We start from the raw sequence: 24,314 nt of genomic DNA, 5'->3' as shown, positions 1-24,314 counted from the left end.
CACATGCTAGGAAATGTGGAGTTACTACTTATCTGATAAGTTTCCTTAAGGTGGATAGATGGATTCAGCTTCCCTTCCTTAGCTGCCACATGAGTGTGTGATGGTCCTTCTGTGTAGCTACATGTTCTAGGGGATTACTGGTAAGTGTTCATCCAGTCCCTAGACTAGTGTTAGTGAGCTTCTTGTTTAAGCTCAGTGTTTCATGTTGGCTGAGTAAAAAACATATAACCATTTCAATAATCAAGATTTTTGCTAGTCTGGTTACAGTTGCCTTTGAAGAGAATACTGGCAGGCTGATGTCACTGCAGGAGTAAATATACTATGATGTCAGTTCGCTCCATCTCCATCTGCTGGATGAGGGGCATAACCTACTGGTTCTGAATCCATCCATCCACCTTAAGGAAAGGGAAATTGTTAAGTAACTACTGCTCCGTGCTGGTTAAGCTTTATTTATTCCCATCCTCTAGCCTTTAGGGATCCACAGTGTTTATCCCATGCCCCTTTGAAATCCTTCAGTTTTAGTCTTTACCACTTCCTCTGATAATTTTTTTCATTGTTGGCAAGATCTGATCTGAATTACTATGCAGTATAACTGAACTACCGAAATGGTAGTCTGTTTCACAAGTCTTATGACAATAGACTAAAGGCTAGATCTACTAATTTTCTCCAGCAACATGAAAGGGGGGGGGGGGGGAAGAGAACAAAAACAAAAACACCTTTTTAATACCTCTGATTCTAAACATGCATAGATTATATAGTGAGCATTTTCCAAAGCAAAGGAAGTTCTAGAAACAGGGATCATGACATAAGACTGCACAGACAGACATGGAAGATTTTGAAATAATGATAGAGATAAAATCACAAGGACTAGAACAGGTAAATGTGAATCTCTTTCATATAATAGAAGGACTAGGGGGACTTCATGAAGTTAGCAAGTAGCGCGTTTAAAACAAATCACTGAACGCACAATTAAGTTCTAAATTTGTAGCAAGGGATCTGATCTATTTAATGTTTGGGTATTTGTAACCTGGATTGGCCACTATTGGAAACAGGATGGATTCTTGGTCTGACCCAGTATGGCAACTTATGTTCTTCAAAGCAGTTCAATGCAGGATGCTATAAACACATGGAAGCGCCTCCCAATGCAAATGGAGCAGGCAAAAACAATATCAGAAATTCAAAAGAAATGAGACAGGATCATGTAGACAGCCAGAGTTCAAATCCCAAGCCATCATGACTTTTGCTTTTCACACTAATCAGATACAGCAGAAGCAGCGTTCACAGCACCTAGGAGGGCATCCCAAATATTGTGCAATGGCAACACCTATTGGCTGGATTAAGGATCATGACTGCTAGGAAGAGATATAAAATATGGGGGGGGGGGGGGGGGGGGGGGGGGGGGGAGAAATAGTACCATTTATTCCTGCATGAAGGCCAACAATGTTGGATCTCAGCCAAGGCTCCTATTGAACTGGAAGCCCAAAAGGAGCTGGAGGAAAGCGTCAGGCCCATTTCCAAAAACAAAACAAAAAATGCTTGGGACAAATATTTTCCATACAAGTTAAAACAAAAAGTTTCCAAAATTAACTAAAATGCTAGACATTACTTCTTATTGTAAGAGATTAAGTTACCTAACTGCAGATTTTCTTTTTCGGAAAAGGCGACTAGCTCTTTTTTGGCGAACTTATTTTACCCTTTTATACCTCTCAATTAATTTCAAAGATTATTAGAGCAATTACAACCGACTCTGTTCCCAAGGACAGATCTCCCAACTCGCCCCTCCTCCCACTGTCGCGCGGGTGGCAGACAACCGTTGACGTCACTTCCTGAAAGGGGCACACTGGGAATCCGAGTCGAGATTTTACAGCGCCCGCCCTTTCCAGACATCGAGAGAAGGAAGAAGAGGCCAAGGGAAGCAAACACTGGGAGGACGAGCAGCGCTGGTAAGTGTCCAGCTTTACTTCGCCACGTGAATATTTTCCAACGAGTAGCCGCCCGCGGGCTTGTTCCCAACCGTTTCAAGCCAAAAATCCGTTATTAAAAAGACAAATTTAATGCGCGATTTGATGACGTAATAACGGTTGTCTATCGCAGAGCTCTGGATCCCGCGATCATTCCCCTTTGGGCTTCGCCCGCCATCACCTGCTGCCTCTGGAAAAAAAAAACAATAGCTTCTTTCTTCCGCATTGTACCTGGGTTTTTGCCACGAAGTGATACTGGCGCTCCAGTTATTCCTAGTTCTGCCTCGTCCTCTAGTAAATATTCGAGATCCTGGGCCTTCCGGTTCCTTCTCCCACCGTGAAAGTCCGCTTATAGGCCCGTATTCTCACACTAGAGCGATTGGATCCGCCCTCCTCAGCAGTCATTGGCTAGCGCATACTTGATTGACAGTTAGTGTTGTATTCTTTTCGCCCAAGGGGCGGGTTCATTCAGATTATGATTGACGTTTGGTATTTTGACATATCGTTTGTGAGGGGGCGGGGAGACATGCGGCTAGTAGCGTATGAAGGACTCTAAGGCGTGAGAAAGTGTGATACTAGGGCCAGCCCGCGCGCTAATTGGACTCCTGAAGGAAATTAGAGGGGCTAGGCTCATGACTCGGTCTGCTGAGGAAAGGGGCTACCCCATCCCGTTCGTCCGATAGCATTAGCTTTCTAGAGACCACTGCAACTGTGCAGTGACGTCAGAGGTGGACTCTAAATGGGGAATACATACTCGGATATTGCATACTGTGAATGTCATCTGGCATTAGGTGGCATTGGATATTGCTGGCTTGCACTGGTTTGTTATTTAGTTTTTCTCATTTGGTTAGCAGAATGGAACTTTCTTTTTGAATTATCAAATGTTTTCTATGATAGTATTTTATATATTTTTTTTTAATAGAAGTGACTTACACACGTTTAAATCACATTGATTACTTTAGGTTACTGATGTTATTTATGCAGGCGCTGCAGATGCAATACCTGAAATAAAATCCAACTTCACAGCTAACCTTTGAAAAATATAGAGATCTGTGATTTCTGCAGCTGATCCCCCCCTATGGCCTGGTATACTCTTTACCAGTTACTTTTTTTTTTTTTAAAGGAGAGGTTTAATCCTCCTGCTTTGATTTTGTCAGCCTGTCTCCAGTGTGTTGGATGGCAGCAATAAGGTGTTTATAAAGTATTGCTTAACAAGTATTTCTGTTCAGTTTTCACTAAGAAAGAGCTTGACATAGGACCACAGAAAACAGGCACAAATAGAAATGGAAGTGAAGTAGACTTCAAACAATTTTTAAGACTGTGCTAGAAAGGAGCTAGCAAACCTAAAAGTAGTTAAAATAATGAGGCTGTATGGAATATATCCGAGGGTATTAAAGAAAACTGTCAGCTCTGCTGTCTGAACTTTCTAATATTTCTTTAGAGTGAGGAGTGATTCCAAAGGACTGGAGTCCTATGGTAAGTGTTTCTCCTTCACAAAAGTGGAAGTAAGAAGGAGTCTGAAACATAAAGGTTGGCTAGTCTGTCCTTTGTGGTGAGTAAAATAATGGAATCATGACTAAAACAAAGGAAAATGCAGTTTTTGGAATCCAGTGGATTACAAGAATCAAGATTGATCTTGTCAGTCAAATCTACTCATTTTCTTTGACTGGGTGACCAGAAAGTTAAATCAGGGGAGAGTTCGAATTAGTCTACTTGTGACCTGGATTGGCCACTGTTGGTAATAAGATACTGGGCTTGATGTACTTTTGGCCTGACCCAATATGATAAATTTTAAAGATCGAATGGTCAATCTAGTCTGCTCAGCAAGCTGCTTATGGTTGTAACTGCAGGTCTATGCAGGTTGCCCCCATGCCTTTTGTTAAGAGTTGTGACTGCCACTCCATGCAAGTTACTCCCATACCTTCTCTTAAGGATAGTGACTGCCAATCCATGTGGGTTACCACCATGCCTTCTGTTAGGGGTTGTAACTGATATTGGGGCAGATATTCAAAGGGTTACACGCGTAATTTTCGCGCATAACCCCAAGAAAGTGCCCCTGCGCGCGCTGAGCCTATTTTGCATAGGCTCAGCAACACATGTATGTCCCAGGGCTTTGAAAAAGGGGTGGGGCGCCGGTCCAGGGCAGGTGTAACTAAGACAACAAAGGAGGATTTAGGTAGGCCTGGGGGGGGGGGGATTTAGGTAGGGCTGGGGTGCGGGTTAGATAGGGGAAGGTGGGGGGGGGGGGGCGGAAGGAAAGTTCCCTCCGAGGCCGCTCCGATTTCGGCCTCGAAGGGAACGGGGAAAGCCATCTGGGCTCCTCTAGGGCTCGGCGTGTGCACCCCCTTGCGCGCGCCGACCCCGGATTTTATAACATGCGCGTGCGGTTGCACGCGCATGTTATAAAATCGGGCGTAGATTTGTGTGCCGGGTTACACGCACAAATCTACGCACTCGCGTAATTCCGAATATCTGGCCCATTCTGTGCAAGCTACTCCCTTGCTCCCTTTTCTTCATTTCCAGTTTCTAGGGATCCACAGTGTTTATCCCATGCCCATTTGAATTCATTTACTGTTTTGTCCTCATCACCTCTTCCAGGAGGGTGTTCCAGGCATCCACCAGCTCTCTGTGAAGAAATATTTCCTGATGTTGGTTTTGAGTCATCTCCCTTGGAGTTTCATTTTTTGACCTCTGGCTCTACAGTTTTCTTTCCAACGGAAAAGGTTTGAAGTTTTTGTGTCATTAAAACCTTTCAGATATTTGAAGGTCTGTATTATATCTCCCCTGCACTTCCTTTTTTCCAAGATATACAATATATATATTTAGATTCTTCAGCCTGTTCTCACAAGTCCTTCTAATACAGACCCCACACCATTTTAGTCTCTCTTCTCTGGACCGATTTCATTCTCTCTCTATCCTTTTTGACATACGGTCTTCAGAACTGAACACAGTACTCAAGGTGAGGGCTCACAAAAGACATTTTTTCTTACTAGTTATTCCACTTTCTAAGCAGCCTGGGATTCTTTTGGCTTTATCTATCACCTTGTCACACTGCTTTGCTGCCTTCAGATCGCCAGACATAAGAACATAAGACTTGCCATACTGGGTCAAACCAAGGGTCCATCAAGACCAGTATCCTGTTTCCAATCCAGTATCCTGGCCAATCCATGTCATAAGTACTTGTCAGGATCCTAAGGGTAGAGAGATTCCAAGTTGCTTATCCCAATTATAAGCAGTGGATATCTGCAACTCCACCTTAACAGTGGTTTATGGATTTCTAGGAACTTGTTCAAACCATTTTTAAATGCAGATACACTAATAGCTTTCACCACATCCTCTGGCAGCTAATTCCAGAGCTTAATTATGCTTTTAATAAAATACAATTATTATTTTTATTTGTTTTAAATGTATTACCTAGTAATTTAATTTTGTCCTCTAGTCTCTGTACTTTTTGAAAGAGTAAACAACTGATTAATGTTTACTCATTCCATTCAACTCATTATTTTATAAATCTATATCAAGTCTCCCCTCAGACATCTCTTCTCCAAGCTGAAGAATCTTAATCTGTATAATCTTTCCTCATAGAGGAATTGTTCCATCCCCTTTATCATTTGGTTGCCCTTCTTTGAACCTTTTTTAATTCTGCTATATCTTTTTAAAGATATAGTGACCAGAAATTCACACAATACTCAAGATAAGGTTGCACCATGGAGGAATACAGAGGCATGATATTCTCGGTTTCATTCTCCATTTCTTTTCTTAATATCCCCTTGCATTCTATTTGCTTTCTTGGTTGATGCTGCATACTGAGCAAAAGATTATCAACGATGGCACCTAGATCCTTTTCCTGAATGGTGACTCCTAATGTAAAACCTTGCATTGTGTAGCTATAATTTGGGTTACTCTTCCCTAAATGCATCACTTTGCACTTGTCTACATTATATTTCATTTACTGTTTGCATTCCCAGTTTTGCAAGGTCCTCTTGCAATTTCTAACAATCCTCTTGTGATTTAACAACTTTGAATAATTTTGTTTCATCAGCAAATTTGATCACCTCAGTTGTTTCCATTTCCAGTTATTTATAAATTTATTGAAAAACAGTGGTCTCAGAACAGATCTCTGGGGCACTCCATTATTCACCTTTCTCCATATAACCTTCAGGTCTCTCTCCCGATGTGTGCACATTCGTTTTTCGCCCCCATCACATACGTATTACTGTACCCTACATGCATGATTCTGCCCTTTTTGACATTGAATCCCAGCTGCCAAATCTTCAAACACTCTTCAAGCTTTCTTAAATCATTTTCATTTTCTCTATTCCTTCAGGCATGTCCAATCTGTTGCAGATCTTAGTATTATCCACAAATAGACAAACTTTTCCCGTTGATAGCAGGGCTGAATTAGCCATGCTGTCATGGGAACTGTCTATCAGGTCCGGGAGGCGGAGTGTCCAAAGAGAAATACAGAGCTTTGTTCTGTGCGGCTGCGCGAGAGTTCCCGCACAGGAAAGAGATCTCTCCTCAGTCTGTTTCTTTCTGTGCGTGGGAACGCACGCGGAGCTTCTCTTCTCGAAAAAAATCGGCCCCAAAGCCGTCGGGCTTCAAGCCCTGTAAATGCTATAGATGCCTGGGCCCTGACCACAATCAACGCGACTGCGAATATTGTGGCCGATTGACGCCCAGGGCCCATAGACAAAGAGCGCTTAAACTGGAACAACTTCGAACTGTGGGCACTTCAGCTCCGCCATCTGAGTCACACTCTTCCCCAGGCCCGTCGAAGCCTTCGGGCCCGAAGGTAAGACGAGCTGCGTCAGTGGATATTTCGTCCTCCAGGCCTGGCGTTGATGAAGGGAGAACCCGTAAGGGTCGAGATTCCCATAGGACACCACGATTACCCGATCAGGGTCGAGCAGAAGCTCCTCAAAACATCCCAAGCACAGGCATGAGAAACTTAAGCAATCGCGGAGCCTTGGACGTTCAGATGCATCGGGGTCTAGACCAGTTACATTGATGCAGACTCCGTCGACGCCTGCGCCGCTAAAGAAATCTATGACACAGGACAGGAAACACGGCGCCGACCCAAACCAACGGTTGACGCACGACACATCCCCATCGGCGCACGGCGCAAAACCGAGGCATGCCGAGCAACCGACGCATGCGTCGACACACGACGCAAAGAAGACGTACTCCGCACCGTCGAAGCATCACCCCCTAATTGAAGCGGGCTTGACGCAAAAAGCCACAGAAAGCACCGAAGGCACACACCATCGGAAGTCATCGCATTCGGTGGTCTCTTCGAACATATCGGACAGGACACTGCCCAGACCTCTAAAGACAGCAGATCATCAAGTGGCCTCTGCTACGAAAGAGACTGGGATCAATCTCCCACGGGAGACTAGACGCCCTATTCCCAGAGTACTTTCAACAGCTATTATGCCTTGGCCGACTGTTCCACCACAATATAGTTCTTCTTCAGTGAGCTCTCAGGTTTCTCGACCATCTCAATCGCCAATACCCATACAGGAACCAGTTCATCAACTAACATCCGATGAAGAGCTCATACCGGTAACATCACATTCAAATCATCATCTGCGGAATCACAAGTCTATTCAGATTTATCATCTGTGTCTACACACAGAAAGAAAACACAAGTACTACAGAAACCCTTTACTAAGAAACGTAAGATAACGCACGACTTGCGTCCACAGAAACATTCGAGACGTGATGACAACTCGGACATCCTGTCTGCGGCTCTTCTCCTAAAACATGGACAAGGAGTGTCAAAACCTCCAAAGCCTCATGACACACAACAAGCTTTTTCTCAACTCTCGGAAGCACTGCCTGGATTTTTCAGTACATTACAAAACACATTCACCCTTCCTCCGTCCCCGAAGGAAGATTCCATACATTCCAAACGTTCATCATGGGAACCGTCGCCGGAGCCTACTCCAGTAGTTCCACCGGCCAGTCCAAAACCAATGGATCCCATACTGCCTTCTCCGACCCGACCAGACTCCCCTTGTTCGTCGCCGGATACTTCCATGGGATATCTTTCGGAGGCACCGGACGAACTTCCAGAGCCCTATTCGCCTCCAGAGGACTTATCCTACCCGAAATGTTTAGAAAAGGTGGGTTCCATTTTACATGTAGACGTTCAAAAGATACCGGACCCGAGTGCTGAAACACTAGAACTTTTGAAGATCTTTGACTTACCAGCAGAACTAACATAAGAACATAAGAAAATGCCATACTGGGTCAGACCAAGGGTCCATCAAGCCCAGCATCCTGTTTCCAACAGTGGCCAATCCAGGCCACAAGAACCTGGCAAGTACCCAAAAACTAAGTCTATTCCATGTAACCATTGCTAATGGCAGTGGCTATTCTCTAAGTGAACTTAATAGCAGGTAATGGACTTCTCCTCCAAGAACTTATCCAATCCTTTTTTAAACACAGCTATACTAACTGCACGAACCACATTCTCTGGCAACAAATTCCAGAGTTTAATTGTGCGTTGAGTAAAAAAGAACTTTCTCCGATTAGTTTTAAATGTGCATTACCCTCACACAAGGTTCTTGACTCGGTTTTAGAAAAATCATGGGAAACACCATATACTAATGCATTGGTGTCTCGCAAGACAGATTTAAAGTATCGTATGAAACAATCCCCGTTGTACTCCTTGCCACAGCTTCCACACACCTCCATCGTGGTGGAATCAGCCATGCAGAAGGATAAGAAAACCAAGTTACATGCCTCTGCACCCCCAGGAAAGGATTATCGGGCATTGGATGAATTCGCAAGGAAAACATTTCAGTCTGCCATGTTATCAGCTCGCATCCACCAACACCAGTTTTATATTGTCCAATATCTGTTCGAGTGCGTGCAAGCGATTAAAGGTCAACTATTTACCGCAGAACTCCCGGATCCAGCCACATCCAAACCAATACAGGATATTGAAGAAGGCATTCGACACTTACTTAGAACAGTGTATGAGGCCTTTGAGACCACTACTAGATCATCTGTAACGGCCAATGCGGCTTGTCGTATGGCATGGCTGAGATCTAGTGCGATTCGAGAAGACGTGCATGCAAAGCTCGCCAATTTGCCATGCAAAGGGGACAGTTTATTCAGTCCGCGATTTCAAGAGACAGTATCCAATCTCAAGGAACAGTCGGTTGCAGTACAGTCGTTGACTGCTCCTCCTGCGTACAGCGCACCAAGACGCTACTTCTCGGGAGGACGTAGACAAATGTATTCCCGTAGGCCCTTCTGGTCCTACTCTTCCTATCGGCTCCCTCCTTACCAACCGCAGCAACAAGTGCAACACCAGCAACTTCAAAGAGGAAGGGGACACCAGAGAACTAATCGAAACCAGAATCAACAACCGACAACTCAGGCTAAACCATCACAGTCTTTTTAAGGATTCCTTCTCCATCACCACAGCTCCATCCACCAGGACGTCTCACAGCATGCTTCACGAATTGGGAAAACCTGACCTCCGACCGTTGGGTTCTGGACATCATACTAAATGGATATCAACTTCATTTTCTGGGAAAACCCTCCCTACCACATTTATCAGCAGGGGGTCCCAAACTCCATCAACCTCAGTTAGCGACGGAAATAGCGTCATTACTCCACCAATGGGCCATACAAACCATTCCCATGTGGCCCGCAACAAGGGGTTTTATTCCCCATACTTCCTAATTCCCAAGAAATCAGGTGGTTTACATCCAATACTGGACCTTCGGGAATTGAACAAGTATATAGTGAAGGAAAAATTCAAAATGGTATCCTTGAAGTCCATTCTTCCACTTCTCCAACCCAACGATTGAATGTGCTCCATAGACTTGAAGGATGCCTACATGCACATCCCCATACACCCGTCCTCATGACGTTACCTATCGTTCCAATTCCAGAACAATCATTACCAATATACAGTTCTTCCCTTTGGCCTATTATCGGCCCCCAGGGTTTTCACAAAGTGTATGGCAGTGGTGATGGCATTCCTTCGGCAGCAGGGAATGAGGATATTTCCATACCTCGACGATTGGCTCCTAGTAGCATTGAATCCCACAATTCTATTAACACACCTAAACCAATTAATCACGACTCTGGATCAATTGGGCTTAGTCGTCAACTTCCTGAAGTCGATCTTAACCCCTACACAGATCTTACAGTTCATAGGAGCACGACTGGATACCACTTGCAAACGAACTTTCCTGCTGGAGGACAGGTGACGGGAAATGATTCGCCTCTTACATTCCCTTAGAATGTCACAACGTCCTTCAGCTCGTCAAATCTTCACAGTACTGGGACACATGGCAGCAGCCATTCACACAGTTCCCAATACCAGATTGCATATGAGACGACTTCAATGGGGTTTAAAATGACAGTGGAATCAACACTCCCAACCACTTCGGTTCAGAGTGACACTCACAGCGGAAATGTCAAAAGACATCACCTGGTGGCTCAACAGGACCACGCTCACCAAGGGAGCTCCTTTCACCACTCCGCCGCACAACACAGTGCTTACAACGGATGCCTCACGCAAGGGATGGGGAGTGCATCTCGACCACTTACAAAGACAGGGTCTATCGTCACCACACGAAAAGAATCTTCAAATAAATCTCTTAGAACTCAGAGCTTTTTGAAATGCAATACAAGCTTTTCTACCACATCTGCGGGGTCGAAGTTTAATGATCTATACGGTCAATTAAGTGGCAATGTTTTACATCAACAAACGAGGGTCCGGTTCATGGTCCCTTTGCAGAGAGACCCTTCTCATCTACGAGAATGCACACAGACACGCCATACAGCTACAAGCGACATATCTTGCTGGAGTCATCAACACCCGGGCAGACAGACTCAGCAGAATTTTCTACCCTCACAAATGGTCCCTCAACCACCAGATAGCACAAGGCATCTTTGCACGATGGGGAGTACCAACGATGGATCTCTTTGCCACAGAAGAAAACGCACAGGTACCTCGCTTCTGTTCGATCTGGCTAAGCCCTCAGAGAATGGCACAGGATGCGTTCCTCCTCACTTGGCGGGAAGGACTGCTTTATGCATTCCCCCCGATACTTCTCATAACAAGAACAATTCAAAAATGCATACAAGATGCGGCACAACTGATACTGATAGCTCCAGCGTGGCCAAGGCAACCGTGGTACACTTACCTACTAAATCTTTCCATAGAAGATCCAATTCTCTTATCGGATCAACCAGATCTCCTAACACAGGAGAAAGGAACTCTCCTGCATCCGATGCACTCTTCCCTTCACTTGAATGGCTCCTCCTAGAGGAACAGGGCATCTCCATTGAGGCACAACAGATAATAATCGAATCCAGAAAACTGTCCACCAGACGAAATTATCACTTCAAGTGGAATCGCTATTCAGCATGGTGCTCGAATAAGGGCCTTCATCCCTTAGATTGTTCACCAGAGATTCTGCTAGATTACCTTCACACTTTGTACAAGGATGGCCTAGCAACTGCATCGGTTCGGGTTCATCTCAGCGCCATTTCGGCCTATCACAGGCCACATTGCGGCCAACCTATTTCACACCACTCTCTAGTCTCTCTCGTTTCATCAAGGGCCTTACGAAGGTTCGATCTCCCATATCCAAACCTCCAGTTCCATGGAACCTAAACATAATATTGGAACATAAGAACATGCCATACTGGGTCAGACCAAGGGTCCATCAAGCCCAGCATCCTGTTTCCAACAGTGGCCAATCCAGGCCATAAGAACCTGGCAAGTACCCAAAAAATTAAGTCTATTCCATGTTACCGTTGCTAGTAATAGCAGTGGCTATTTTCTAAGTCAACTTAATTAATAGCAGGTAATGGACTTCTCCTCCAAGAACTTATCCAAGCCTTTTTTTAAACACAGCTATACTAACTGCACTAACCACATCCTCTGGCAAAAAATTCCAGAGTTTAATTGTGCGTTGAGTAAAAAAGTACTTTCTCCGATTAGTTTTAAATGTGCCACAACTTATGCTATCACCATTCGAACCGTTGGACTCAGCCTACATTAAATACATGACATGGAAGGTGGTGTTCCTGGTAGCAATATCCTCTGCGCGCAGAGTTAGTGAGTTGCAAGCCTTGGTACATTATAGTCCCTATCTACAATTTTACCATCATAAAATTGTCCTCCGACCTCATCCATCATTTCTGCCAAAGGTGGTTTCTCAATTCCACCTCAGCTAATCCATAGAACTTCCCACATTCTTTCCTAAACCTTATCACAATGACAGGGAACGTACACTACATACATTGGACTGTAAACGTGCCCTAGCATATTATAAAGAAAGGACACACTCACAAACAAGAGCTTCATAGTTATTTGTCTCCTTTAACCCTAATGCTCTGGGAATCCTGGTAACTAAACAAACGATTTCCAGCTGGATTGCGCAATGTATCCAATTTTGCTACGACAAACGGAACATATCTCTTACATCGCAACCACGTACTCATCAAGTACGAGCAATGGCAACTTCCATAGCTCATCTGAGAAACATACAGCCCATTGACTTTTGTAAAGCGGCTACATGGTCATCTCTTCATACCTTCACATTTCATTACTGTCTAGACCAACAATCATCTGACGATGCCAGGATGGGTAAAACAATACTTCATTCTGGAATATCTTAAGGACTAGTCGACTTTCCACCACAATCCACTTATGCAAAAAAAAGAAAATTCATGCTGCGTGATAGGGAGCTATGGACTCCCATGACAGCATGGCTAATTCAGCCTTGCTATCAACGAGAAAAAGCAAGTTTGCTTACCGTAAACGGTGTTTCCGTAAATAACAGGATGAATTAGCCATGCTGACCCACCCACCTCCCTGGATAGTCGACGTAATGTTCTTCACATTCATCTACTGCTTAATCATAGACTGAGGAGAGATCTCTTTCCTGCGCGGGAACTCACGTACAGCCGCACAGAGCAAAGCTCTGTATTTCTCTCTGGAAGCTCCGCCTCCCGGGCCTGATAGTTCCCATGACAGCATGGCTAATTCATCCTGCTATCTACGGAAACACCGTTTACGGTAAGCAAACTTGCTTTTACCTTCTATCCCTTCTGCAATGTCGGTTACAAAGGTATTGAACAGAACTGGTCCCAAAACCGATCCTTCTGGCACACCACTTAACTCTGTCTCATCAGAGTAGTTCCATTATCCGCTGTCTCGTGTGAGTCAACCAGTTTGTAATCTATGCTACCACCTTGGCACCCACGCCTAAGCTTCTCATTTTATTCATGAGCTTCCTGTTTATTTTTATTTATTTATAGAATTTTGGATTCTGCTACTTCCAAAGATAGTGTCCAAAGTGTATAACAAAAGCTTTGCTGAAATCTAAGTAAATCGCATTAAGCACTTTTCCTTGATTCATTTCTCACCCAATCAAAAACATCAATCAGATTTGTGTGACAGGTCCTTCCCCTGGCGAATCCATGCTGTCTCAGGTCCTGCAACCCACTGGATTGTACATAGTTTGCTATTCTTACCATCAGCCGAGGTTTCCATTAATTTTCCCACCAAGGTAAGGCTAACCAGTCTGTAGTTTCCAGCCTCCTCTCTGCTAACACTTTTATAAAGTAGGACCACAACAGCTATTCTTCAATCTTGTGGCACCACTCCCATTTCCAGGGATCTGGAACAGATCTTTCAGCAGATCCGTCAGCACTTCTCTGAGCGCCTTTAGTATCCTGGGATGTACTTTATCTGACTCCATGGCCTTTTCTACTTTGAGTTTTCAAAGCTCTTCCCATACATTCTCTTCTGTAAATAATGTTGCTTCCTCCTCACTCCCATTCATTGGTCTTGTCAACAAGCAATGGTCTTCTCCAGGGATTTCTTTAGTGAACACAGAATTGAAGTACTTGTTTACTATTTCTGCCATAGAAACATAAAAACATGATGGCAGAAAAAGACCGTATGGCCCATCTATTCTGCCCATCCATCTAATTATTCTATCTTACAATTCCTGTTTCTTAATCGTGCTCCATTCATTACTTTGTGTCAACTTTCAATTTTACTATACCACCTCGTGCCTTCCTGGGTTTTTTTCTCTTATTCAACTGAAAAATGTCTTGTCACCTTGCTTTACCTCTTTGGCTATCCTTTTTTGCACTTGACCTTTTGCTTTCTTGATTTCCTTCTTTGCCTCTCTGTTTCACCAGGATTTCTTCCCTGTGTTCTTTTTGCCTTTATTTTTTTTCTTTTAGCCACCTCCTTTGAGAAACAAATCTATTTCTTTTTCAAGTTATTTTTTGTTTACTTATCTAACACACAGATTTGTTGTCTTTATAATAGCTTGTGAAGGAGTGGTCTTATTTTCCCTCTTTATCCTTTGTGGACCAGGCATTTAGCCTGGTCCACCTTAAATCCGACAGGGGGATAGAGCTCTGAGGGCAGGATCCTGCTAGGAGGGGAATAATACTGTGAGCCTATTCTCCAGGAATAGGAGCTCCTAGCCCTCTCTATGAAGTTGTGTTGAGTACACTGCAAAGATAGGCAGTCTACTGTTATGTTGTTTTGCTGGTTATAATAATAAAAGTTGAAATTGCATGAGAAAAAGCTGGAGTCAATGTGGTTCTGGCTTCAGTCTACAAGACTGGCTCAGTCATCCTCTCATATGGTATCAGGATGGTGATTTCTTTTCTCTTTGCAAGGCATAGAAGAAAACCCAGTCACCAGGAAGTACTGTGAAAGAAAGTTAGTTGTGGTGCCTGCCAAAGAAGAAAATTGGAGGCAAAGTATTGCACTTAGAAGTATTCACAAGAGCATAGAAGTAAAGCTTGCTGGCTAAAAGAAGAGCACACAAGAAAAAAAAATCCTGGAATTACCTTTAAAAATGAGTGATCTGTGGGGCCTGGAGAGAGATCAAGTAGATTTTCAGCAAGCAAAGAAGGCAAGTTCCACCTGCAATTAGGGCTTATACTCAGTGAAGTTAGTGCTGGAAAGGCAGATTTTTTCCCCCTGTCAATAGCAGGGCTGAATTAGCCATGCTGTCATGGGAACTGTCAATTAGGCCCGGGAGGCAGGGAAGGAGCTTCAGAATGTCCAGCAGGATGAAGGAATTTAACCACCGCTCTTGAGCTCAATGGTTGTGGAGCCTACTGGTCTGGTAAGGCTTATTAGCTTTACCTCAGTGATGGGAAAATTTAATGAAGATGCCACTGAAGGAAAGGATAGTGAGCTGTGCACGGATCAGAGACGGCATAGTTTTACCCGAAGAAGATTGTGTCATACAAACTTTAACAATATTTTTAATTGGGTAACTAGAGAAATAGATCAAGAGCGTGCACTGGGTGGTGTTTGTATTTCAGTAAAGCTTTTGATATTGTTCCACATAAGAGGATAAAATGAGCAGCTTGGGACTGGATTAGAAATTTATTAACTGATAGACGTCAGAGGGTAGTGGTAAATGGATTTCACTTGGAGTTGAAGATAATGATTAGTGGAATGCCCGAATGATTTGGGTCCAGGGCCGGTTTTGAAAGTATCTTTGAGTGATTTTGCAGAGGTGTTGGAAGTAAAAGATTTTTAGTTTTTTTGCTGATGACACTAATATCTGCAACAGAGTGGAACCCCTGAAGGAGTAGACAGAATGAGAAGTGAGATCAGAAAGATTGAGGAGTGGTTGAATACTTGGCAATTAAGATTCAATGCCAGAAAGCACCGAGTTATGCATTTGGGGTGCAGAGATCCAAAGGAGAGCTGTATGAGGTTTGAGAGACTGGTTGGTATACAAGAACTGGGAGAGAGACCTTAGGATGAGTGTCTGCCTGATAAATTGTTACACTGCTCTGCAAACTTCAATGTGGTGACCAGGGCCAAAGGGTATAGGGAGAGGCATAACCAACAGAAAAAGTAGTTAATATATCAAGTTGGAAGCCTCTGCAGTGCAAACCATGCTGGGAATGGTCCCTCAGTGCTGGTTTATTATATAAGAGAGTAACAAAAATATTCCTTGGCTTATGATGCACTGCAGGTACAAATCTACAAGTAAATTCAATCAAAGTTGCAAACACACAGTTAGTGTAGAGCAGGAGTAAGCAGCCTTTTTGAAGTGGTATGCCAAGGTTTAAATCAGTTAGGTAACTCTGCTCCTCGTGTGCCAGAAGCTGTCTGCACTCTGAACTGCCAAATTCCTGTCACACAACTGTTGAATATTCATTTTGACATTAATTTTCAGTTAAAATATTCAAGAATTATGTAAAAATGACTGAAACTGATGTTTTTTTCCCACATAAAACAAAATTATAAGAAGAAGAAATGTCTCACACTCCCTCACTCTGCACCAATCTACCCCCTTCTAGAAAATTAGAACAGGTCAGGCTGCTATGGATCCCTACACAGAAACTATTTGCTAGCTATCAGAATATCTCACCTCAGTCACACATGCAGAACCTCACCAAATAAAGTGACCATAAAAAAAAGTATAAATAGAAACATGCAGATAAACTGAACTGGAAACTTCAACAAGCCAACCTCTGTATGCAGTGTAACTCATGGCTCATAAAACATCAAGCAACAAAATCAAATATAAAACATCAATCATTTATTTTAAAACAGTATCAATAAAAAGAATAAGTATTTCAAAACAGCTGATGAATAGAATAACATCCAGTAATTAAAAACTCATGCACATATTTTTTCAAACAGCAAACATAACAAACACCACCTAATAATTAAAACTTATAAGGATAAAAACACTGCTCTCTATACCTGCAAACATTTGATTTCCAGTCACCTTGAGGTTGTCATAAAATAGTTGGGATGGGGGCACACAAATCTTTTCCTCTCTCTCTCACACACACTTCCCCCTCATGCAATCACACACATATGCTATCTCTCTTTCACATACAGTCACACATGCTCTCTTTCCCTCCCATTTACAATCACAAAAAAAAACATGCTCTCTCACACACATTAAATCACACACATGTTCATTTCTCTCTCTCCCTGCCCCCTGCTTGCAGTCACAGACAACGCTCTCTCACTCATGCATACAATCACAGATGCTCTCTCCCCCACTTGCAATCTCACACACACATTTGCCCTCTCTCTCTCCCCCACTTGCAATCACACACGCTCTCTCCCTATTGCATGTAATCACACACACTTGCTCTCTCCTTCCTGCATGCAGTCACACAGACGCACTCTCTCTCTCCCCTCCTGCATGCACTCTCATAGACACACACTCTCTCTCTCCCCTCCTGCATGCGCTCTCATAGACGCGCACTCTCTCTCTCTCCCCTCCTGCATGCAGTCACACAGATGTTCTCTCTCTCTCTCTCTCTCTCTCTCACATGCAATCACACACGTGAATCGGCGTGGGTGGAATCATAACACACAACAGCTCACACACCCACCCACAGGATCACACACACACTTTTGGCCTGGGCCTCTTCAGCTGCCAGCAGGATGGGATCACTGGGTCCTCCCTCTTTCTTTGTCTGCTGAGGGATGGGTTCTGCAGCAACCTGCCAGGCTGCTTGGTCTCAGTCACTAGTTTGATGTTGGCAGCCCCTGGATCTTCTCTTTTTGTGTCTGCTTCTACAGTGGCTTGCCAGATTGTCGAGTGCGTGGCAGCAGGAGTCACATTTAACTAATTGTCATCTGCTGCTGCGGGGCCGTTCTCGCAATAAGAGCTGTAAACTGGTCCTGTGACAGCAGGAGATGACACTTGGTTAAATGTAACTCCTGCTGCCAGCACGGGGGATGTGAAGTATGTATCTACCATCCTGTATGACATGCATGAGGCTCAGGGCTGCTTGCTTGATGTTGTAGCTATAGTGGCGGCGGTCGGCATCTCCATTCATCTGTTGTGAGTGCTGCACCACTGCTGCTGGCTACTGAAAATGGCCCCCGCATGCCACGGATAGCACATGTGCCATAGTTTGGCAATTCCTGGGGTAGAGCTTAAATCAGTCCACGTATCCAGTCTAGGTCCAATCCACAATAATTCCTCTTCATGGATAAACACAGGCAACACATGAGATACAACTTCTACTTACAAGTCTAACGCAGAGTTTCAAGACTTCTTATTACATAAATATCAGTATATAGGGAGAAAAGCTTATGGATCTTCCTCCAGGGTTCCATACCATCACTTGGCCTCCTAGCTGTCTAAATGCCAAAAACACCTTCTAGGTGTTCCAGCATATCTTTTGAATCCTTTGAGCAATAATCTGCATTCTCAGGGGTGGGAAAGTATATCAGTAGCCTGAGCCCGAATTTCTTAGAACCACACACATTTCAACAGCTTTGAACCAAGCAAACCCCAGTTCAAGACTTCAATACTTGTTTTTGCTGTAACATAATACCTCTGTGCACCAAAAGACATAAGACTTGACATTCTACACGTGCATACTCTAGACTCTAGAGCAACATTTTCCAACTCTCTCTTGGAGGCACACTTAATCACTCTGGTTTTCAGGATATCCATAGTGAATATGGATTAAAAGATTTGCATGCACTCAATCTCATGTATATTTATTGTAGCAATCCTGAAAAACCTGACTGGCTAGGTGTGCCTTCAGGAGAGGGTTGGGGGAACATTGTTCTAGAGGAGATGAGAGATAGTGGTGGGGACTTTAATAAAGAATTGTACATACCTGAAAGGTGGTATGATTACAAAAGAAACAAACATTTTTCTTGACTTAAAAAGAAAGTTGTAGAATTAGGAGTCATGATATGAAGTTCCAAGGAAGTAGACTCAGGAACATTTACATAGGATTCGAAACAACATCAAGGGCTTCCACTACAGTGATCGCAGCCCGACGTATGGCAAGGCTTAAAGCCAGCGCCATATGAGAAGATCTTCATGAGAAGCTAGCTAATCTCCCATGCACGGAAGACAGCCTTTTCGGCGAACGTTTTCAAGAAACAGTGACAAAATGAAAGGATCAAGCGGTTGCTGTTCAATCTCTTACAGTTAGCCTCACGGCGCAATTTCGGACCCTCACGTTGGCTCCAATACCCACGCCGACCATATCGATGTTATCAACTGTACAGGGCCACTAATTACCAACCGTACCAGCGCCCTCAGCAACAACAACAACAGTAGAGCAGACTGGGGAAACCAAGAGCTCAACGCCCGCAATCTCAACAGTCAACAACAGCAAAAACTTCACAATCTTAAGTTTTGTGCCGCCACCTCCGCATCAAATGCCCCCGGGAAGAATTACAGCTCGTTTTCAAGCATGGACACAGATAACATCAGATTGCTGGGTCCTGGACATTGTATAAAGAGGTTACCAATTGCAGTTCATAACGCCCCCCCCCCCCCCCCCTTACTGCCTCATCCACCGGAGCAGACAATCAAAATGTCTCATCCCCAACTCGAACAAGAGATCATCTCGCTCAAACAGGGAGCGATCCGTCATATTTCAAAAGGAACCCACATCAATGGTTTTTATTCTCCATATTTCCTCATTCCAAAGAATCCAGTGGGCTTTGCCCGATCGTAGATCTTCGCGAACTCAACAAATGTCTCAGCAAAGAAAAATTCAAGATGGTATCCCTCAAATCAATCCTGCCTCTCCTTCAACGGAACAACTGGATGTGCTCAATAGATTTGAAGGATGCCTACACACACATTCCTATCCATCCATCTTCTTGGAGATACCTGTGCTTCCAGTACAAGAAGCAGAGATATCAATACAAGGTTCTTCCCTTCGGCCTATCGGCAGCCCCGAGAGTTTTCACCAAATGCATGGTGGTGGTGGTGGCACATCTCAGAAAGAAGGGCTTGCGTATCTTTCCATACCTGGACGACTGGCTTATAGTAGTCTCAACCCCTGCTATACTAACAGATCACCTTCATCAGGTAATCAAATGCTTGGACAAGTTGGGCCTAATAATAAATTTTCAGAAGTCAATGTGGAATCTGACACAGATTATACAATTCACAGAAGCGCGACTGGACACTGTTTGTTGCAGAGTGTTCCTTCCAGAAGACAGAAAACAAGAGATGCAACGGCTTCTTCGTGACCTGACCACTATGCACAGGCCAACAGCACGACAAATACTCAGAATTTTGGGTCATATGGCAGTGGCCATATTTACTGTTCCCAATACCAGACTACACATGCGTCGACTGCAATGGGGACTAAAACGGCAATGGAAGCAACATTTGCAACCATTAACACGCCTCTTCCTGTCCTCCGAGATGACGAAGGATGCAAATTGGTGGCTCAACGATTCCATTCTCTCCAAGGGAATGCTGTTCAGCCTTCCCCCCCCACACAATGCGGTCCTCACCTCAGATGCCTCTCGCATCTGGACCTCTTAGAAACGCAAGGTCTGTGGTCTCCACAAGAACAGAGCTTATAAATAAACTTACTAGAGCTCAGAGCGATCCGACTTGCTCTGAAAATGTTTCAAAATCACCTAAGAGGCCGACAACTGATGACCTACATGGACAATCAAGTAGCCATGTATTACATAAACAAGGAGGGTCCAGTTCATGGTCCCTCTGCAAAGAAGCTCTTCAGATATTTCAACACACACATCAACATTCGATTCAACTACAGGCAACTTACCTTCCCGGAGTGATGAACACCAGGGCAGACAGACTGAGCAGAATATTCCACCCACACGAGTGGTCGCTCAATCAGGAAGTAGCTCAGAACATATTTAGCATATGGGGGCTCCCAACCATGGATCTATTTGCCACAGAAGAAAACATGCAAGTTCCTCAGTTTTGCTCAGTATGGCCCAGCCAAATTAAGAATAGCGCAGGATGCGTTTCTGATAAATTGGACAGAACACTTGATGTATGCTTTTCCTCCCATTCCTCTCATCACAAGGACGATACAGAAATGTATTGCGGACTCGGCTCAATTCATACTTGTAGCTCCAGCCTGGCCCAGACAACCATGGTACAGCTACCTGTTACAGCTTTCGATCGAAGCTGTAACAGGTAGCTGTACCATGATTGTCTGGGCCAGAATCTCAATTGCAGCACAGGATGTAATATTACAGTCCAGAAAACCATCAACCCGAAGAAATTACAGTTTTAAATGGAAACATTACTCATCCTGGAGCACATCCAAGGATATTTCACCTATAGGCTGTTCACTGGAGTTACTCCTGGACTATCTTCATACCCTCTATACATCTGGGTTAGTGACATCATCAATTAGGGTGCATCTTAGTGCCATAGCAGCATACTACAGACCGCTAAACAGTCAGTCGATTTCCACGCACAGTTTACTATCTCGTTTCCTTAAAGGACTTGAAGGACTTGCTTATATTAGACCTCCAGTCGCTAAACCGCCAGTGCCATGGAACGTCAACGCAGTTTTGGAACAACTCATGCATTCTCCCTTCAAACCTATGGACTCCTCTCACATAAAATACCTCACATGGAAGGTAGTTTTTCCGGGTGGTAGTAACATCAGCTCGCTGAGTTAGTGAGCTACAAGCCTTGGTTCATTACCCGCCGTACCTGCAGTTTTATCACCACAAAGCAGTACTCCACACCCATCCAACCTTTCTCCCAAAGGTAGTCTCACAGTTCCACTTGAACCAGACAATAAAACTGCCCACATACTTTCCCAAACCACATCACAATGATAGAGAACGCTTACTTCACACATTGGGCTGCAAGAGAGCTCTTGCTTATTAGAAGGAGAGGACACGATCGGATATCCGTGCTTCACAGTTTTTATCTTTCAATCCAAATTTCCCAGGTAACTAAAAGGACTATATCCAGCTGGATTACCCAATGTATTCAATTCTGCTACGAAAAGCGAAACTTGCCGCTAACTTCTCACCCAAACGCTCACCAAGTAAGAGCTGTGGCTACCTCGATTGCGCATCTGTCAGGTCCAACCTGTGGACATTTGCGAGGCAGCTACGTGGTCTTCATTACATACTTTCACATCCCATTACTGTCTAGACCAACAGTCAAGTGAGGACGCCAAACTGGGCAGAGCAGTCCTCACATTGTTAACGACAGAGCTAGGTCGACAACCACCACATTCAGATCACACATAACCAACAAACTACTAACAGAGCGTAATCGGGAGCTTGGGACTCCCATGACAGCATGGCTAATTCAGCTCTGCTATCGATGGGGGAAAAAGCAAGTTTGCTTACCGTAAACGGTGTTTCCATAGATAGCAGGATGAATTAGCCATGCTGACGCACCCTCTTCCCTGGTTAGTTGACTTTCCAATTCTAACAAAAGCTTAATTACAGACTGAGGAGAATCTGTTACTTTCCTGCGCGGGAACACACGCGCAGCCGCAGAGGGAGAAAACTCTGTTCTCTGCTTAGGGAAGCTCCGCCTCCCGGGACCTGAAGACAGCTTCCATGACAGCATGGCTAATTCATCCTGCTATCTACGGAAACACCGTTTATGGTAAGCAAACTTGCTTTTCCCCATTTGTCCATTCAGAAATCAGCCTGAGGTGTGAGAGAATATAAGGCCATGAAGACATTGCTAACAGCATAAAAAACCATCACATGAATCGTACATAAATCACCACGATGAGACAGATTACAGCTCTGCCCATTCATACCTTGAACCCCTTATGGTAGAGCTCGTATAACCCTAGCATGAATCCTATTGTTTGTACCATCTAAGAAAAGGTTCCCATACCTGTACATGACGAGCAACAGTATCCCTCTGCATGGCAGTGAAGTATGACCAATAATGAACTTGCCACAATCTACTGATTAAAGACTTTCGTAGGAGGACATTCACATTTCCAGTAGGCTGCCAGGGCTTGATGTGCCCCACACAGTATATGATTAACAAGAGTGGACTGGTCTCTAGACCACTCGTCTGGGTAGCTAGACAGAAGGAATATCTCAGGTACAAATGGTATGTTCAATTCTGTTACCTCAGAGAGCCATCTTGTTACCCATTTCCAGAAGAGAGTAATCTTTGGACACGTCCACCAGACATGATAGAAGGGCCCCTCCTGGTTACACTTCAGCCAGCATTGATTAGATTGATCAGGGAAAATCTTATTTAATCTGTTTAGGGTCATATACCAGCGATACAGAAGTTTATAATTGGTCTCTAGTACACTAGCAGAGACAGAACTCTTTGCTATAGCTTTATAGCAACTAAGCCATTGCTTCTCCGACCATTTATACCCCCAATCTGTCTCCCATCTGATCTGATGTTTAAAGCGAGGAAATTGCTGTAGCGTGAGCCATGTGTAAATCTTGGAAATAAGGCCTTTAGTGGTTGTTTGGTTGAAGCACATGTCTTCAAAAGGTGTTCTTTCCCTAGAGACATGTTTCCATAGTTGTGGTCTTGTCAAACAATGTTTCAATTGTAAATACCTATACTGTTTACCAATGGGTAAATCAAACTTCACCCGTACTTCCTCAAAGGAGATCATTGAATTTACCCCAATTAACTGGCCACAACAGCACCCCCCCCCCCCCTAAGAATCCAAGACTTAAGGAGCCCCCCAGATCTGGGAACTGATTGAGAATCCTTATAGAGACCCAATGGCAGTAAAGGGATGTACCAACCAGGACCCGAGAGCACGTGTCTCCACCTCTTCCAAATTTTTAGTATCAATCTTGTAAAAGGATTGTACTCTATATTACAGACATCTCTGCAATTCACAGCCTGGTATATAACGAACTACTCGGGTCTGCGATCCATCTAGGTTTGCTAGGTGAGCGGGAGGACCACCTTAAGCTGTGCGGCTACAAAGTAGTGAGTGAAATTTGGAACCACCAGCCCTCCTTTTTGCTTAGACAGGAACATCACCCATCTATTCAGGCGTGGCGGTCATCTCTTCCACATGCAGGGCTTTAAATGTTTTTACCGGGACATCCACTGGTAGGGTTTGGCACAAGTATAGCCATTTAGGTAATACTGTCATTTTTAAAACTGCTATTCTACCTAGCCAGGAAAGCGGGTATGAGGTCCAAATATCTAAATTCTTGGCTGTTTTTTCTAATAAGGGAAGATAATTTATGCTATGTAGCTGTTTCCAATCAGCACATAATTGAATGCCCAAAAACCGAATATAACGGGCTGCCAATTTGAAAGGAAAGTTTCCTTTTAAACATTCCATCTCTTGCCTGGACAGGGATATATTTAAGATCTCGGATTTACTCATGTTGACCTTGAATCCAGACACTATGCTAAATTGGTGCATTTCCTGAATTAATACCGGTAATGAGAGTTGTGCATGTGCTATGGAGAATAATATATCAACCGCAAACAATGTTATCTTAAATTGTGCATTACCCCCTTTGATTCCCCTGATATTCCTATTGCATCGAACTGCTATTGCTAGGGGTTCCATAAATATGGCAAACAACAATGGGGATAGGGGACAATCCTGATGAGT

At 43.9% G+C, this 24,314-nt stretch overlaps 1 protein-coding gene across 3 annotated transcripts in view; it reads left to right on the top strand.

Annotated features, from left to right (window-relative positions):
* Positions 1–1,754: 1,754 nt before the first annotated feature.
* ZNF131 (zinc finger protein 131) overlaps positions 1,755–24,314 on the top strand; it is a 232,284-nt gene continuing 209,724 nt past the window's right edge. Inside the window, exon 1 of one of the 3 annotated variants that reach the window (XM_029577960.1) lies at positions 1,755–1,943. Coding sequence is in view for 2 of the 3 variants with exons in the window: in XM_029577950.1 (XP_029433810.1) it covers positions 2,701–2,781 (81 nt within the window). In the remaining variant the exon portion in view is untranslated. Of the gene's footprint in view, positions 1,944–2,626; positions 2,782–24,314 lie in introns of those variants that run through there. The other 2 variants (XM_029577950.1, XM_029577970.1) reach the window with 2 other exon arrangements.

Source organism: Rhinatrema bivittatum, chromosome 1, assembly GCF_901001135.1.
Source record: "Rhinatrema bivittatum chromosome 1, aRhiBiv1.1, whole genome shotgun sequence".
Classification (NCBI taxonomy): domain Eukaryota; kingdom Metazoa; phylum Chordata; class Amphibia; order Gymnophiona; family Rhinatrematidae; genus Rhinatrema; species Rhinatrema bivittatum.
This window is presented reverse-complemented; position numbering and strand designations above follow the sequence as displayed.